An 18,414-nucleotide genomic window follows, 5' to 3' on the forward strand; every position below is an offset into this window, starting at 1 on the left:
GTTGAGCCCAGGAGTTTGCCATCAGCCTGGACAACATAGCAAAACCCCGTTCCTACTAAAAATACAAAAATTAGCCAGGCATGGTGGCATTTGCCTGTAGTCCAGCTATTCAGGAGGCTGAGATAGGATGATCACCTGAGCCTGGGAAGTCAAGGCTGCAGTGAGCCGTGATAGTGCCACTGTACTCCAGCCTGGGCAATGGGAGTGAGACCTTGTATCCAAAAAAAAAAAAAAAAAAGTGTATGTTTGGAGAAGTGGGTTGGTAAAGAGGTCAGTTCTGGAACAGAGGGGAAATGGCATTATCTTATTTTTAAAACAATATTAAATATCCTCCAATAAATATAATTTTTTCCTATAATCTGTAGATAATTGTTGTGTTCTTTCAGATCCTCTTTCACATAATATTTTCCTGGGGTTATTTGATTATTGTTCATTTTTACCTTGAACTTTACTACCACTTTGGAAAAAGTAACAGCTACACTGGTTAACTGGTATACTGTCTCTACTGGTTAAGAGTATATCAGTTTCTTGTGTCTCCCACTCTGCACAGACACAAGATGGTCTTAGTATAGCTTGGATTTCTTTATTGTCTTATACAAAGTAATTTATCTGCATAACCCTAGGAAAATAGAAAGGAATAGCTCTCTGTTTCTTCTAAACCTTTTTTGTTTGTCCTGATTAAGTAGAGGGCATTTGCCCAGTGGTGGGTGAGGCGGTGAGGAATGGTTTTCTTGCTCAGTAGAGGGTAACGCAGTATCAGCGTCAGCATCCTGCTTGGGTACTGAAGGTCTCAGGATGATGCTACAAAAATTAGGATAAAATTTAACAAAATAAATACTTGGAGCTGGGATTGTAAAACAGGGATATGGGAGAATGAACACTTGTATCTGGTACATTGTTGCAAAGAACGGTTTTTTTCTGTGTGTCATGTTTTTTTGTGTTTTTTTTTTTTTTTTTTGTCCACTGTATCTGAATCGTTAGCTCTTTTCATTTCATTTGAGTGGAGAGGGATTTAACCATTAGCTCAAAGAAAACAGCCAAGTGTCATTCATCTTCCTCCATAAAATGGATAGCAAAATGTACCTCTCATTTGGGATTCCAAAAGAGTCCTCTCACTTTAAAAAAGAAGTTAATTAATTAAAAAGGCCCAGCCTAGAAATTGGAAGGAAAGAATTCTCACGTAATGTGTGTCTATGATATGCCAAGCATAGCAGTACTCTATTTATATCATTTATTTGACTCCCATAGTAAACCCCTGTTTTACAGATGCAGGGGAGATAACTTAGTAAGAAGTTACTTAGGCACAGTGTAAGTAGGAACCAGGAAGAGATGGAACTGGAATTCAAATTCAAGTCAGCCTGGCACCAAAATTCCCATGTTCTTCTCTAGGAGATTCCTTTACCTCCCTTAGAGTATCCTTCAAAATTCAAAGCTCAGAAGTAGATGCATTTGGTTTTCCTACATAAGCAGTATCGGGCATGAACACAGGATACTGACTGGGCTTCCAGTGGTCAGTTGGCTCACTGAATCAAACGGAGTGTTCATAAGATCCTAATGATGGCTTCAACCCTCATTAGCTTCATAGCGTTTCCACAACCAGCACACCTCATAGCTCTGGGCTGCTGCCTCTAAAAGGTGTACTCCATTTTCAAAACCCACTTCTACTCTTTAAATTTAAAAAGTATGGAGGCAGGGAGGGATGCCTCACACCTGTAATCTTAGTACTTTGGGCGTCTGAGGAGGGTGGATAGCTTGAGTTCAGGAGTTCAAGACCAGCCTGGGCAACATGGTGAGACCCTGTCTCTATGAAAAAAAAAAACACAGAAATTAGCCGGGTGTGGTAGCATGCACCTGTAGTCCTAGCTACTCAGGAGATTAAAGTAGGAGGATTGCTTGAGCCTGGGAGGCGGAAATTGCAGTGAGCCGAGATCGCACCACTGCCCTCAAGCCTGGGTGACAGAGTGAGACCCTGTCTCCAAAAAGAAAAAAAAAAAAAAGGAAGAAGAAGAAGTATGGGAGTACTCACATTCGATAAGATGACAAGGACATTCTCCCTTCTAGTGGAATTGAGCATTGACCACTTTCCAAGTAAACACAGTAGCACTTCCATGGTGTGGCAGAGGCAATAGAATGAAAAGTGAATGGGCTTTAGAGACTTAGATTTGAACCTTCCCTCCAACCTCTCAATGTCTCTGAGACTTCAAGTCATCTGTTAAAATGATTAATTAATTAAAATATTCTGAGTCTCAGCTTCAGCATCTGTAAAGTAAGGAAGTAAGTTGCACTTCCTGGAATGGTCCTGAGGGTTGAATGCAAACGGTACACAAAGCACTTTCAAAGCCTCCCAGCACAGAGTTTGCAATCCAGAATCTTATTTATCGTTACGCTTGTTGCTTTTAGAGACTGTCTGTCATAGGGCAAAGTTCAAGTGAGAAGTTAAGTATAGCCAGGACATTTTTTATTCATCTGCACACATCAGTTTTCAAGGGCTCCATTTGGGAGAAGTTGCTTCAGGAAGGGTTCTATTTGGAAAAATTTTTTTCTGGAGGAAGAAATTTACCACCATTCACATGCTGCCTACAGGTCCGTGTGTTCTGTTTTCTGTAATTATCTCCTTGGGATGTCCTTTCTGCCATTTCTGTTACTGACCTTCATTGCCCCAATTTAATGTTATGCAAATTTCAAATGGATACAAGCCATGGCTCCTTTTTATCACTGAATAACATTCAAACGATCTAATCTCAGCCACTCCCAAGACCAGTCCTCAGCTGAGATGGAGCCTGTCATCAAAGGGCTTAAATGAAAGAAAAACTTGCTCAACCTAGAACCAAATTTATAATCATTGATCACAGTTGATTCTCATTATTTGTGGCAGTTATGTTCTATAAAGTCACTGCAAACACTTACTTAGGGAAAACTGAAATCGTGTTCCAAGGGAAAATACAGGGTGTTTGGTTCCTGCAAGCCCCTGGTCACAATGTTTTCATCAATCAGTTAATCATTCAATCAATATATAAACTTGTTTTATGTGTGTTTCTGTTTAAATGAACCTTACTTAGTATACATTGTTGATTTAGAACATTGAACTCATGGCCAACAGTATTGTAACTTGTGCATAAACGAAGCTTATCTAACACACATATTTTCTTCATAAGGCACATCACAGCCTTCCTGCACTTGGGAATACTAGACAGTATTTCAGCACTATGCTTGGAAGCCAATTTGAACAGCAAAATCACCAAGGAAAAATACAAAAATGAGAAAAAAAAAGCACTAAATAGGTTGTGAAAAGGACAGTTGTTTACAGTATGAAACAAGAAGACAGAGGATCACACATTGCCAGGTGGCAACATGAACATTGGGCAACTCAAATTTTTCAGCACTCTGCACATGTCCACAAGTGACCCAAAAAGTACCTTGTATTGATTTCGTGGTTATAAATACATGTTAGTAAACAGGCAAATTTACAAATATAGAATCTGCAAATAATGAGGATTGACTGCATATATTTATCAATTATAAACATTGATTGTTATCTAATGAAAATAAGATGTCTCCCAAATGCCAATTTTATTATTACCGTCAGACATCACCTAATGACAGAGACATGTTCCAAGATGTGCGTCTTTAGATGCTTTCGTCATTGTGCAGATATCATAGAGTGAACTTATACAAACCTAGATGGCAGAGCCCCCTACACCACCCAGGCTATCTGCTATAACCTGTTGCTCCTAGGCTCCACACCTGCACAGCGTGTTACTGTACTGAATACTGCAGGCAGCTGTAACACAGTGGTAAGTATTCGTGTATCTAAACATAGATAAGATACTGTCAAATTATGGTATTCTAATTTATGGAACCACTACCATATAGGTGGTCCATCGCTGACCCAAATGATGTTACCTAGTGCATGACTGTATCTGGATAGGCGTTTTCTCTCATGATTTGACTGTCGTTTAAATCATTTACTTGTCGTTTTTTCCATCTGCTCATTTTCCTTATGGCACTCGTTTTTTATTTCGTAAGGTACGATGAAGAGAGATCTTATAAGAGAAGTGTGAGGTAAAATCTCCTGATCTCCTATTCACGCTGGATCCTGTGTGTGTACATCAGTGTCTTACTTGTGGGTGACCTCAACAAGCTACCAGAGCGAGAGGTCACTGTATCAGTCTTTTGTATGCCATTTCCAGTCTTTGTCCTGTGTGTAAAGCTGTTGAGGTCAACCTGATTTGCAACTGAAACCTACTAAACCAGATACATCCCTGACTTGGCCCAGGCTGCAAGCTCATTTGAACTGTACCCACCAGACTGACGTGGATGTTTTCAGCTCTATTCAGCCAGCATGTTTCTGATCCCTTTGCAACTTACACCTACCATGTATGAAGGAATTTGCAAAGTAAATGTACATAAACACTGAATGGGAGGAAATGACGGTATATTTAATGGAAGGAGTGCGTCTCAGGACTCCAGAAGACAGTTTTGAAAAGCACATATGCACCACTTTTGTTTGGCTCTGCTTTGCTGAGTGTCTCATGCTCTGCTTGCTTCTTTTTTGTTTCTTTTCCGCACCAATAATTTTTGCTCCTGCAGACTGGATGAAGAACTGAGGGAAGCTTCAGAAGCAGCTAAGTAAGACTTGGTTTTCATTTAGTGGCTGGCGTGATGTTGGCTTGCATTTCAGAACTGAATTGGGAAAATCTGCATGCCTGGTGTTTTATTCCTGCTTCCTGATAATAATGCACTTTAGAAATTCTCTTTCTCCGATGATAGATGTAATCTCTATTATTCTTACTACAGTCTATTTTTCCCCATGATCTTGGTTATATTGAGGAATGCATTTGTCACTATAGTTGTTGTTTTTTAATGTACACGCAATTCTAGGCACCACAACAAAGGAGCACATCACAGGCACTGCGACGTATAGTGTGACATCGAGATGATCATTAGGTTTTCAGGCAACAGAACCTCACTAATTCATACCAATGGGGAGGAATAATAGCACATCGAAATTTGGAAGATTTTTGTAGAATCGATTTCATGGCCTTCTATGAGTTAAAACAACACCTTACTTAATGACTTTGGAAATATTGCTTAACTAACAACCTCTGAGCTATTTTGATGAATAGAAAAACAAAAGTCATTGCCCACTAATGTTAAAGTATGATTCTCAAAAAGGCAAAATTATAACTCTCATGCAAATATAAAATGAACACATGCCAATGATTTTATTCAACTAATTATTTAATGCAGGAACCACTAAGGTGTTAAAGCCAGTTCAAAGAACATTTGAGCAGCTAGATATCTATAGATAATTTACAGAGGAGTATTTGGATAAGATTGTTGGGTTAGATACAAAACTGATTAATAAACAACAGGGCAATAAACTGTAATATTGAGGTTGTCTTTTCCACTGGACAGAAATTATTTGCATCTCTGCTGGACAAAAACTACAAGTTAACCTCTGCCCCTATTGAGTTGTAAAATAGCCCAACCAATAGAAAGTCAGCCCCCTGTAATCCCAGCACTTCGGGAGGCCGAGATGGGCGGATCACAAGGTCAGGAGATCGAGACCATCCTGGCCAACATGGTGAAACCCTGTCTCTACTAAAAATACAAAAATTAGCTGGGCGTGGTGGCACGCACCTGTAGTCCCAGCTACTCAGGAGGCTGAGGCAGGAGAATCACTTGAACTTGGGAGGTGGAGGTTGCAGTGAGCCGAGATCTTGCCACTGCACTCCAGCCTGGGGACAGAGTGAGACTCCATCTCAAAAAAAAATAAAATCCAGTTATTCTCTTTTCTCGTTTCCAAGTTACAAAGACATTTTCTGATAATACATGTTAGATATAACCAAATACTATTTGAAAAGTCTGCTGTATTAAGCACATTTTCTTCCCCATTTTAAATGTTGCTTACGCTGTTTATTTTTATAACCAGCTCCCATTTTAATAGACATTGCAAAAGCAGAAGGCCTGGACAATGTCCCAACAGCTATAAATTCTGAATAAATAATATCTAACTAATAGACATTTTCTTCATAGTTGTAAATGCCAATTCCTCATTAAAACAATCAATTTAGACATTTTTCCCCTATGGTACATTTTTATTGTAAGTAACCTATACAATTATTTGCTTGTAGTGTGCCAATCTTTTGTGTTAAAAAATTAAAGGATAGGTTTTTGCTTTAGAAAGTTTAGCATTAGTGGAGTTTACTCTTATAATATTCTGATCTTCTCATTTTCTTTCAAGATAACTGACACCCAGTTAGACTAAAGAAACTCAAAACTGTGTAATTTTTTTATTCTAAAAAAAACTTCTTAGTCTTGATCCCAACTGTTACAAATAAGAAGTTGTTAAGTAAGGAAAATATTAGTAATCAAGGAACTGAGTGTTGGTGTAACATTCCTTTAGCATTTATCTGCACTCAAACTGCTTTGTGTCATGAGATTTCCTAGAGTGAGAACTCTCTGTGAGTTTTTCTTTCAGATTTATTTTTTCAGGATGATAACATATTTATGAAATTAAAGTGCTATTTTCAAGACAAAGATGGGGGGAGAGAACATCAATGATTTTTCAGACAAACCTATCATAAAGTCATATTGTCATGTTTCTTTCATTATTACTATGAAATCTTGCTTCTTTTAATAGATTTTTTTTCCCTCTATATTTATACTATTTCTGCTTAGCTGCCACAGTCAAATGATTATTGTTTTTGGATAGTTTTGTAGCTTTCTCTTTTTTCTCTCACATCCACTATTTTGTTCTCTTCCTTACCCCTACCAACCCTCTCCCGACGTGTTTAAATAGCTCAGATGGTCCTGAGACATTTTAATCTCCCTCCTAAAGGAAGCACTATGCTCATGCCTAGTACATAGTAGATGCTCAGTAAATTTATGCTGCATAATGAATTTGCATCAGAGTCAGTTCATTGCTGTTGAGCAGTGGGTTCTCAAACTTTATTGTGCATTACAATGACCTGGAGCACATGGTAAAACAGAAAATCCCGTGTCTCACTCCCAAAGTTTCTGATTCACCAGCTCCAGAGTGGAGCCTAAAAAGCTGCACTTCTGGCCAGGTGAGGTTGCTCGTCCCTGTAACCCCAGGACTTTGGGAGGCTGAGAGGGGAGGATTGCTTGAGGCCAGGAGTTAGAGACCAGCCTGGGCAACATAGCAGGACCCCATCTCTACAAACAAAATTTTTTTAATTAGCCAGGTATAGTGATATGTGCCTGCAGTCGCAGCTACATGGGAGGCTGAGGTGGGAGGATCCATTGAGCCCTGGAATTCAAGGTTGCAGTAAGCTAATTGATCTTACCAGTACACTCCAGCCTGGGCAACAGAGTGAGACCCTGTCTCAAGGAAAAAAAGTCTGCATTTCTAACAAGTTCCCAGTGCTGCTGCTGCTGCTGCTGGTCTCAGGACCCAGCATGGAGAACCACTGCTTAAAAGTCAAGGGCCAAATAAAAATAATCTGATTTGTTTTAGAAGCGTATGCTCTTGCTTTGGATTCAGCGGGTAAGCCATCTGCCTGAAGAATCCTCCCTCTAGGATCTTTTGATCCTATCTTTTTGATGGTAACATCACATGTATGAGAAATTGAAATATATTTGCACATTTGAAAATGTGCACAGAGAAAGAATTCTCCTCTGTTGACCCCGGTGATTGGAATGCCTTACAATCCCACCATCTCGGCTACCAGCAACATTTTTTCAACTACCTTTTAGCCTCTGAAGTAGCCCCTGAATTCTAGGAGAGACTCTATGATAAACGTGATCACTGCAGATCTAGTGCTAGAAGCCAGATATACCCAGGTTCTTCCTATTGACTCATGTGCCTGACTTTCCACATGACTTGTTCAGAAAGCTGCTGGTTGGGTCTAACCAAAGGCAAACGTACACTTGGTCAGGCAACAAAACCTATCTGTCCACTGTTTTGCTTTACGCCCACTAGTGTTTCCTAACATTCTCCTTCTCCCCTCACACACACACACACACACACACACACACACACCCCACTCAAACTGCACCCCAACTCTAATTGATTTCAGAAGGTGATTTGCTCAACCGGCCTTATCTTTTCTTTAAAACCTTACCTCTATACAGGAAAGAAAGTATTACACTTCTGAAGGATAAATAGTATACATAGAACCATTCTTATTTCAAAACTTGGGAAGCATCCTTGTGTTGCCTTTGGAGTGACAGTATTAAAGGGTTTGCAAATTGCTGTTTTCCTTGGGAGGATTACTTGAAATTAAAAAGCAGAAAAGCTGAGTTTGGAAGATTGCCCTTTCTTGATTCCATTCCAGCTTTGCTTTTTTTTTTTTTTTTAGCACACTGTCAACACTTACTTGACTGTCCTTGCTCACTGGAATTGCCAAATATTCCCTATGAAAATATCAGACCACCAGCAAGAAGGGTAGGGAGTGAGGAAGGAAGGTTGCTATCTCACCTGGGGAGATAGCCTCCTGTCGTTTTCAACCAAACACCTGACCTTCATCATGGATCCTCTTATGTGCAAACAGATAAATTAGCTTGTGAAATTATATTACAAAGAGGACAGCTGCACTTAAAAAGGATCATAGAAGCTCTTTAAATAGTGTTTGTTTGTCAATAATAAAATAATTATGGGAGTCTGGGCACGGTGGCTCACGCCTGTAATCCCAGCACTTTGGGAGACCAAGGCAGGAGGATTGCTTGAGTCCAGGAGTTTGAGACCAGCGTGGGGCAACATGGCAAAACCCTACCCCTCCCAAAAATATGAAAATTAGCCGGGCATGGAGGCCTGCAGCTGTAGTCCCAGCTACTTGGGTGGCTGAGGCAGGAGAATCGCTTGAACCTGGGAGGCAGAGGTTACAGTGAGCTGAGATAGCGCCATTGCACTTCAGCCTAGGTGACAGAGCAAGACTCTGTCTCAAAAAAATAAAATATATGGGAGGGGTATAAAAGTTAAGGTGTAATGAGTATTCATCAAGAATTAATAGAAAGCAAATTTGAAATTTGCTAACAGAGAAATCACACCAGTATGAAATATAAAAACAGCTAATATTATACCAAAAAACATAAATTCCATAAAAACACTTTTATTTATTATTTTATAAGGTTACATTTGTTTTCTGGGCATACTCAGTTGAGGTAAATGGTAGGATCCATTTGTATCACCTGGACACAGCTCAGCTGTCTGGAGTGGTAAGTGTCCTGTTAATTCTGTAACAACAAGGAGGAGAGCTGACGTTGACATTTTTTCTTTCAGTGTATTGGGAACTCCTCATTCTCGTGAAAACTGAAAATTAACTGTGTTCATGGGTGAATAAAATGAGGCTGCTTGAGAGGGATTTTCCTCTGTGTGTATTTTATTATTTGGGGTACCAACACAATTTTGTAATATGTCCCCTGAATAAGACGAATTGAAAAGGCAGGGAAAAATGAGGACAGAAGAGACCACTGGAGGTATTTGGAGTTTTTAATCTTTGCTTTGTGTTTTTATATCATGGGCAATCACTTGTATTTCAAAACCGATGGTAAGGGTTACAGCTTAATCTCATCATCTGTTCAAGTATGGATCGATTCAGTATTAGTAATGGGACCACATTAAACAGTTTCAAATGCCTCAGATCTGTTGTGCTTTCACAGTGGTGACAGTGGGGAAATACTGACTGCTTCCTGTTTTTTCCTTGCACTCAGAACTAGCTGCCTTTACAATGATCCAGAAATGTCTTCTATGGAGAAGGAGTAAGAATTCACCATCAATAGCAGCTATGTGGTTACTTGTAGTGTTGTATGGCTGGGCTCTGAAAGAAAACACACTGAGGACTGGGTAAACCCTGTTTAGATGTTCAGCTTTCCTGTGCTCCATTCCTGAAATCAGAAACTTGAAGCAAATTTGCCAGCTTCACACCATTTCATTCACAATCACACCTTAAATTTCTAAAGGACAACCTATGGACATGGCATTCTATTTTTCCAATCCAAAAATGAGAAGAAAATGATTAGGACCAGATGTAAGAACATTTGGGCAAGAGGAATGCAGTTCTGCTTTCTGAATGACATCATCTCTATTTTAATTAGTGGAAGTTGGAACTTCCATTTAATACTTTGGTGGATGGAGAGAAAATGTGCTTGTTTTGCAACGTCCAGGAGGAATTTGAGCCTGGATGAGACTGTAGGAATGATCTATTTGGAGGATTACCATCCTGTGAGAAGTAGAAATTGGACGTGTAGTGAGTTCTTACCACGTTCCAGACTGTAAAAAGCTTCACACGCAGTGTCTGATTTTAATCCTCAGAATAGGTTTATGAGGTGCATTTCACAGATGAGGAAAGAGAGGCATAGAGAGATGATCTGACCAGTCCACTGTTTTACAGCTGTAAAAATGGCCTGGAGCTGGAATTTGGACCTTGGCAGTATAGCTCCAGGACCAATGGTTTTTAAATCAGAAAGAGGTGATCTTAATGCTGGATGGGGTGTACCACCTCCGATTTAATGAAAGACAAAACTACTCACCTAAGAGAACAGAGTGAATTAGTGGCCAAGTCAGTTTCAGGGAATAAACTGTGGTCACCAACAAACTTTCAGAGAGAACTTGGTCATCCACAGGGAGCTTCTAATTTGGTTTGAGTTGTGGAGAATTTAACCTTGTCCCTGTTCCTAGGAATCAGGAAGCAGAGGGAAAAATCAATTTTAAATGTGGCTCGTCTCTATTGCCACTTTTTGCTGTCTTTGGACCTCCTTTCCGTTGAAGTCCAAAAGGAAGCTGGAAAATTAGGGTGAAATAGCTCCACATTTGCCATGTTGACCTTGCAGCTTAAAGGAAGTTTAGGCACAAAAACTCCAGAGACAGTCCCAACTGAAAAAGTGCACAAAGAACAAAGACTGGGCCAATTCTGGATGCATGCCTATGAGTTAGCCCTGCTCTGCAAGGAACATTTATTTTTTCTAAATAAAAATTTTAAAAAAGAACAAAGACTATAGAGAGACTTTTGAAATCACACAGCTATTTTTCCAAAGGTCACTGTTGTGATGAAGTTGTTGATGAAGACAACAACTGCTTCAAGGAAATTGGCACATGAAATTCTGCAAAGCAGTAATACCTCAATTCCCCAGCCCACGATAATTCTTTTTGCAACTATTTCTTCCCTCAGCAAAACAGCACCCCCTTGAGCAGTTAACAGAGCCCACAGTTAACAAGCAGCGTAGAGGGCACATGTGGAAGCCCAGCCAATGGCTGGCCCCTTGCTGCTACATCTTAGGGCTTACCCACTTCTTTGCTTGCCTTGTCTGTCTTGCTCCTTATTCCTTTGTAGGGCTGTTTTGGTTGGGAAGAGGGCAAGCGTTGCTTCCTGTCTGGGTTCATTCCAGGGCCAGGCATGGAGGAGGGAGGGATACTACAAATTGTTATTGTTACTTCCCACTTTTTAGAAGAACACATTCTTCTCAAGGCTTCCCTTTCTTCAGCCCTCTCTTTCCTGAGCCCTTAAGAGGCACATGATCACAGTGTGGATGATGAGATTGGGATAAGGGTCAAGAGTAGCCAAGAATTTTGTGGGGTTTTTTTTCTGACTTCCAGTCCTGGATTTCTGGCTTTCTTTGGTATTAGAATGAGGGCTTCATTTACTTCTGGCTCCTTTACACTGTAGGCCATCAAGGACAGAGGAGCATTCTGTGTGGAAGCATTTTACACCTTCCAGAGCTAGTGTTGAACGAATACACTGCAGAATGGGCAAGGGTTCTTCCAGTGGGCTCGATCAGTCCAAGAATAAGATGGAGTGTGTGCTGTTACCATAGTGGTCTCTCATTTTCCTCAGAGACAGAAGAGAAGGTTATGCCCATTTTCTTCTTCTTACATAAAATGCAAATGTTTTTATTCATCATTAAACAATATTGTCAGACAGTTTGTAAGGAACCTCATTTAATACATGTTAGACACAAAAATGGCCTATTGTAAAATTATCAGAAGGTTGCTCTGTCTCAGGAAAAAAGTTGCCTATAGAAAACTAAGCCCATTTGCCCAGAGATTAAGAATATTCAATTCTGATTAAAAGTATTTTTTTCCCAAAAAGGATGCTTTTTATTTCTTTATTTATTTTTAAATAGCCCTGGGTGCTTGTCTCCTTCCCTTTTAGGTTTGGATTTTATGAATTCCTTCATGTTCCAAAACTTGCAACATGCCTTTTTATATTTTTATATATTTGTTTAAAGTACCATGATCAAGGGTGGCTCTATTTGAGGAAGCTTAAATTAGCATCATTGTTAACAGCTTTGTTAACTCCACAACATTGCTGCTCTCTCAAATATTAACCTTCCAAGTGGTTTCCTGTATTTACTTACAAGAAAATCGTTCGCTTTTGACTATTTCATTTCATAAACTGGGTAAACAGGTTCCAGTCTTTTAGCTTTTGGGTTAACAAAAGCTGAAGGGATGAATTAAATCCTAGAAGATTTACAAAAAAGTCAGTACGAGAAATAATTGAGACGGGCATCCTGGTGTAAGTGTTAGCTCAGGGGCCTGATGGTGAAACAAGGTGACCGTGTTCTTTTAAGCTTCCAAGACTGTTTCAAATATTCTGACTCACTCTCGCAGTTTTTAGACAATGTGCCTCAAATTTTGGTTGAGTAAATATTCTCTTGGTCTATGGGAGAAAGTCAACCAACACCGTGAGAGAAAAAATCAAATTTCCAGTCACCAAATCAAACTTACTGCAGATTTCTGGGAAGAGGAAGGACATTTTAAAAGCAAAAACAAGACTTTTTTTTAATGACCTGTTTAGTAAACGTATGTAAAAGAAAAAGATCTCAGGGTCACAGTGGATAAAAAGAGGATACCTCTAAAGTAAACTCTGCAGGTAAGAAAACAAGTCAGAGGGCCTAAAAACTAGAAATATTCATGATGATTTGGCTTCCTAAAGGAAACACGATTGTTGCAAGTAGGCTAATAAAGCAAAGAGCTATTTTCTCATTTCAAAAAAACACTGAGGGCCGGGCGCAGTGGCTCACGCCTGTAATCCCAGCACTCTGGGAGGCCGAGGCAGGCGAATCATGAGGTCAAGAGATCGAGATCATCCTGGCCAACATGGTGAAACCCCGTGTCACTAAAAATACAAAAAATTAGCTGGGTTTGGTGGCGTCCACCTGTAGTCCCAGCACTCAGGAGGCTGAGGCAGGAGAATTGCTTGAACCTAGGAGGCGGAGGTTGTAGTAAGCCAAGATCATACCACTGAACTCCAGCCTAGCGACAGAGCAAGACTCCATCTCAAAAAAAACACAAAACACAAAACAACAACAAAAAAAACCACTGAGGTACTATTGCTGCTAGTAATAATAGACATTATGATATGTTCACTATGTACAATTGAAAATGCCTTAGACTTATTCTTTAGCAAGCTATAAGGGAGGTATGACTGTTCCATTTTACAGATACAGAAATGGGAACTTAGAGAAGGTAGGTGACTTGGCCAAGTTGCCACTGCTAATAAGTGATGGAATTGCTGACTACATTTCAAAGGAAAGATACTTTACTACTGTAAACTGGATGGGCAGGCAGTGTGAGTTACCAGTGGCTTTATCTGCAAAACTTCTAGAATGAACACTGCTCAGCTGCTGCAAATTCCACAAGTAAAGCACAGTAACCTTTGCAACATGCAAGTTTATGGCTCAGGGGCAGAGATAAGCAAAATCCACAGATACGTGCCAAATCACCCATTTCAAACTAATAATTTCTCTTATCACAACTGAAATTCTTCCTCTATTTACTGGCTTTTGGTTTTCTTCCTCTTGCGTGGATGTGGTAGGAAGTTGTGCTATGTTCACTAAGAGGCAGAAGAAAAACATGTGATTCAAGTAAGTTTTAGGCTTACTCCTCAGATATTTGGGAACCCATTTGACCTTCTGAAAAACAAGCTTTTCTTTAGTTATAAACATCCATCTCAGTAAGGTAGGCTGACCTCTTTCAGTCAAATCCTTTGGCTCCTAGAAAATGTTTGGTGTTATTTTATTGTTTACCATTTCTTACTATTTAGTGCTTGTCAGACATTACTTACTTGAGGCAGAACATTTGTTTGCTTCACAAGGAAAGGTCATTTATTAAAAATAAATAAAATTGCATGATTTCCAGAATACACTAATGCTCCTTATCTTAATTGACTTTGGGAATGAGCCTTTACATGAGTTTTTTTACCTCCCTGGATCATTTTGAAAAGGTGTAAAATGCTTCCAGAAACAATTTTGTAAAACTAAACAGATTTCACAAGTTAGAGAAAAGCCTGACAAGAGGAGGATTGGGTTTTACCAGATTTTTCTGTTATAGGAAACTTGCATGATTTAAAATATTTTCAGTATGTCCTTTGAGGAAAAAAGCAAACACAGTGCTACCCAAATCATTACTAAATGTTTCTCATTTGGGTTCCATGTTTCTCTCTCTTTTTCTTTTCTTCACAGTATTGACTTGAAGCTGAAAGAAAAGCCCTAGTTGGCCACGCTGGAAGAAGAGGATGCTTTTCTGGTTCATGGTTCTGTTGAAACTTATCTACCTGAAAGAGACAGGGCTGATGTTACCTTTTTCCACGTTGCACTACCTGGTGCCATTCTAAATTTCTAAGGGGAAAAATAGGAAGAAAGTTTGTTTACTCTTAACGTATTTTGTGAAATTGTGTGTACTTTCCTATTTTGCCAATTATGTGCCTCAAAGATTTTAGTTGAGCCTTAGCAAGAAAGTACGACCTTCCATTTCAATACTTCGTTGACACAGTGCGGTGATATTTTGTCCCTTACACAGGTGTTTACCAGTAAGATACCTTTAATCCACTGTAAATATTAGTGGATTTGTTTCCATAGATTAGCTGGATTACCCTTTGGTGATTGCATTAGGTTTAAAGGACACAGGGCTCAACTCCTCCCAGGAAAGTTACCCCTGTGTGACTCCACCTTTAAAATCCTAAGCCTGACTAGGACAGCCATAAACCACACAAGGTATAAAACCATCATCAGCTAAGTGCCCACTTTGTTCTTGTTTACCAGAATCTCCTTTAACTTCTCAAAGGGAAGCCGGGCTTTCTAATCCACATCAACTTTATTTTAGTTGTCAGATTGGTCATTACATTTTATGTAAATTGGTCTTTTAACAGATCATTTTTCTGATGAATGTTGGTGACCTCCACATTGCGAAATTTAAGAATGAGCGTTGCAAGTTTGGTAGCTCTCTGAGCTTCAGGCCATAAACTCAGCTCAAGATGTTACCTTATAAGTGCCAAGAGCTCAAGTGCAAGGTGGCCTACTCAAAAATCATTTGGTAGCATTCAGTTATCCATGAATTCTTCTCTCGCATGCATTATAAAAAGTGATCTGCTTTAAAACACTATAATCTGATCACAGGCTTAAAATTAAATGTGAGTATGTACTTTCATGTACAAAATATTTCCTTTATAGTCTTCATATGCCCTGTAAAATGCCGACAAGATTTCAAGTCTGTAGGCCTCTAGCGGGGTGGGGTGGCAAACCACAGCTAACTCTAGCTCACCACTGCAAGCTAAGAATGGCTTTTATATTTTGGGTTGGAAAAAAAAATTTTGAATATTTCATGACACATGAAAATTATTCAAATGTTAGTACCCATAAATAAAGTGTTACTGAAACACAGCCACGCAAACTTGTTTTTGTGCTGTCTACAGCTACTTTCACACTACAACTGCAGAGCTGAGCAGTTCAACAGACCGTATGTCCCACAATGCCTAAAACATAGAGTATGTTTACAGAAAAAGTTTGCTGACCCCTGCTCTAGCAAACGCATCCTTTCCTAGTCCACCCCAATTCGTATTTAGTTTCCCTAACAGAACGGACAAATGAGGCTGCAAACTAATTTATTTTTGTCAAAAATAAATGTTTTGACATCCACAGACAGTAAAATAGAAGAAATAGCCTGCTGAAAAAGATGAGGAGCCCTAGCCACAAAATCACGGCTTAGGTTGCAGTTGTCAAAAATGAAGCCTTCTTAGAAGCACCTCTTTAGTAGTTACAGGTGTTGGCTGAAGTCCGCACCTCACTCTGGGAACCATTCTTAGTCTCCAGTGTCTCCTATTACAAAGAAGCTGGCGGAAATGAAAATGAAGGGGAGAGAGGGGTTCCCCCCTAGTCTCTTGGTGGAAAATTCACTGGGGAGAGCTGTCCAGGATACTTGGAGCTCTTGGTAGAAGGAGCCTGTAACTGCTTTGAAGTAGACGTCATTGCACAGGTGACTGAGTTTCTCTGACCTCATTGCTTCATGTCTGTCTCCTCCTGTCCTCCTGCATGTGCCCCCACACACACAAGTCGGCCCTCTTTCCTCCATAAGCCTCCATCATTTTCTCTTTTCTCCTCTTGATTGAGATACAAAAGCGAGTATCTTGTTGAATTGTATGTTCTATTGGATCTCCTCCCTCATAACACCTGGCTTGTTGGACAGAAAAACCCTACAGCCCACCCTCTCCCATAGCCCCTTCTCCACTTTTGAAAGCCCAAATTACGCCTCTCCCAGAACACAGTGTTGACATAAACACAGTTACCTAATATTCCTGTTTGTTCACCTATTTGCTACTTTCACTCAGTAGCATCCCATTTTGTAAAATGAATTGCATGGTCACCCTGTCACAGGAAGTAATGAAGAATCCAGTGTTCAGTGTAGTGGTGCAAACCTGAGGGCGTAGAGCTGTTCATAGAGGGCTCTTGTTATAGCCAAACAGACACAGCGACAATCTCACCATTTTTATATATATATGTATTTTTAACTTGTCCAGCTCATCTATGGAAAACTACTCAGGTGGTATGCTGTTTGAAGCCTCATCTTCCTGTATGAAAATTGTGGGCATTTATCCCAATGATTTTGTTGCAGCGGTTCTGTGGTCTACATAACCACTCTGATATTTAGGTATCTGCTATTTTATTATCTTAAAAAGACAATGTAATTGCATGTGCTAGAGAAAAGCTACCATGTAAATTCACCCCAAGTAAATAGAATCCTAGATGAATCCTAGAAAAATGATCCCTAAGCAGATAGGTAGACAGAGGTAAACATTCACCGGATTCAGCTCTCTAGCTCTTGCATTCTGAGCATTCTTGCTTTGGTTCTGACTTGTGGGAACTGCTTTACATTTCCCCTATAGATCTGGAGTTTAAGGGAACCAAGGGGTCACTGGGGCAAAAGCATTGTTTCTCAAAGCTCCTTGATTAAGAGAACAGAAATCTGCACAGAAGATACTGTCAAGGAGTGAGAAAATTTGTTTGAGGGCAGTAGCTCAGTGTGGAAGAAAATCCTGAAGCTTCTGTTGAAACCGTACAATGTTCTGTGGGGTTACTCTCTCTAAGGCATTCTCTGAGGTGTGTGAGGAAGTCACTACTCCTAGCCTTTGTTCAGATATAATTTTAAATATTCAGTTATGGTACTATGTTTGCAACTCTCATCTTGTCACAATGCCTCAGTAGTTTGTTCCCTTAGAAACATTTAGATGTGCACAAATTAATCTTTTATATATCTAAAGGTTTTTCTATCATGTATTGGATTGCTCAGAATAAAGTATCTATTAGACTTTGTTTTGGTAAATAAATTCTCCCTGATGTAGATTAATATAAAATCTGTAATGACATAATATATCTACATAGCCTTGCTGTATAATTCAGAAATAAAAATTGATTCTGCATGTTATGGTTTTCTTTCTTTCAATCAGCAAGAATCTTTCTCTGGTTTCACTTTGCAGCAATTTTATCTGGACAGCAGTCTAGCTTGGCACTTGGTACTGGAGAACGGTGTACATTTTGGCTTTTCTGGACACCCAAACTTTATTCTCTCTTCATTTTTGCCTTTCCTATCTCAGAGTTCAATACGCCAAGCTTTCAAACTGTGTTGTTTACTCTTTGGATAAGCGATTTCTTACTTTGGAAACATCTCCATGTTTCATGGTTACTTGATTTTTGTCTTTTCCTCTCTCTGCTCCTTGCCTTTTCATGGCATATATTTATTTTTAAATTAAAATATATTAAATATCATTTTATTTTTAGTTGGGGATTTTCCCCCCATTTTCACAACCTTTAGGCAAAACCAGAGTTGAGAATCACTACTGTGCTATTTTTTTTTTTTTTAGACAGAGTTTCGCTCTTTTTGCCCGGGCTGGAGTGCAATGGCGCGATCTCGGCTCACCGCAACCTCCGCCTCCCGGGTTCAAGCGATTCTCCTGCCTCAGCCTCCCGAGTAGCTGGGATTACAGGCGTGTGCCACCACCCCGGCTAATTTTGTATTTTTAGTAGAGACGGGGTTTCTCCATGTTGATCAGGCTGGTCTTGAACTCCCGACCTCAGGTGATCCACCTGCCTCGGCCTCCCAAAGTGCTGGGATTACAAGCGTGAGCCACCGCGCCTGGCAACCACTGTGCTATTTTTTTAACTTAATAAACACATGTG

General features: G+C 39.7%; 1 protein-coding gene across 15 annotated transcripts in view; it reads left to right on the forward strand.

The window, feature by feature from the left end:
- PRUNE2 (prune homolog 2 with BCH domain) overlaps window positions 1-17,660 on the forward strand; it is a 293,156-nt gene extending 275,496 nt beyond the window's left edge. For 4 of the 15 annotated variants that reach the window (XM_009188956.3, XM_009188959.3, XM_009188957.3 and 1 more), the window contains 4 exons: window positions 4,027-4,062; window positions 4,591-4,629; window positions 9,679-9,726; window positions 14,428-17,660. In XM_009188956.3, coding sequence (XP_009187220.3) covers window positions 4,027-4,062; window positions 4,591-4,629; window positions 9,679-9,726; window positions 14,428-14,458 — 154 coding nt within the window. In that variant the 3' untranslated portion in view covers window positions 14,459-17,660. The remainder of the gene's footprint in view (window positions 1-4,026; window positions 4,063-4,590; window positions 4,630-9,678; window positions 9,727-14,427) is intronic. The other 11 variants (XM_009188962.3, XM_009188966.3, XM_009188963.3 and 8 more) reach the window with 8 other exon arrangements.
- Window positions 17,661-18,414: the final 754 nt, after the last annotated feature.

This window comes from Papio anubis, chromosome 13 (genome assembly GCF_008728515.1).
Source record: "Papio anubis isolate 15944 chromosome 13, Panubis1.0, whole genome shotgun sequence".
Lineage (NCBI taxonomy): Eukaryota > Metazoa > Chordata > Mammalia > Primates > Cercopithecidae > Papio > Papio anubis.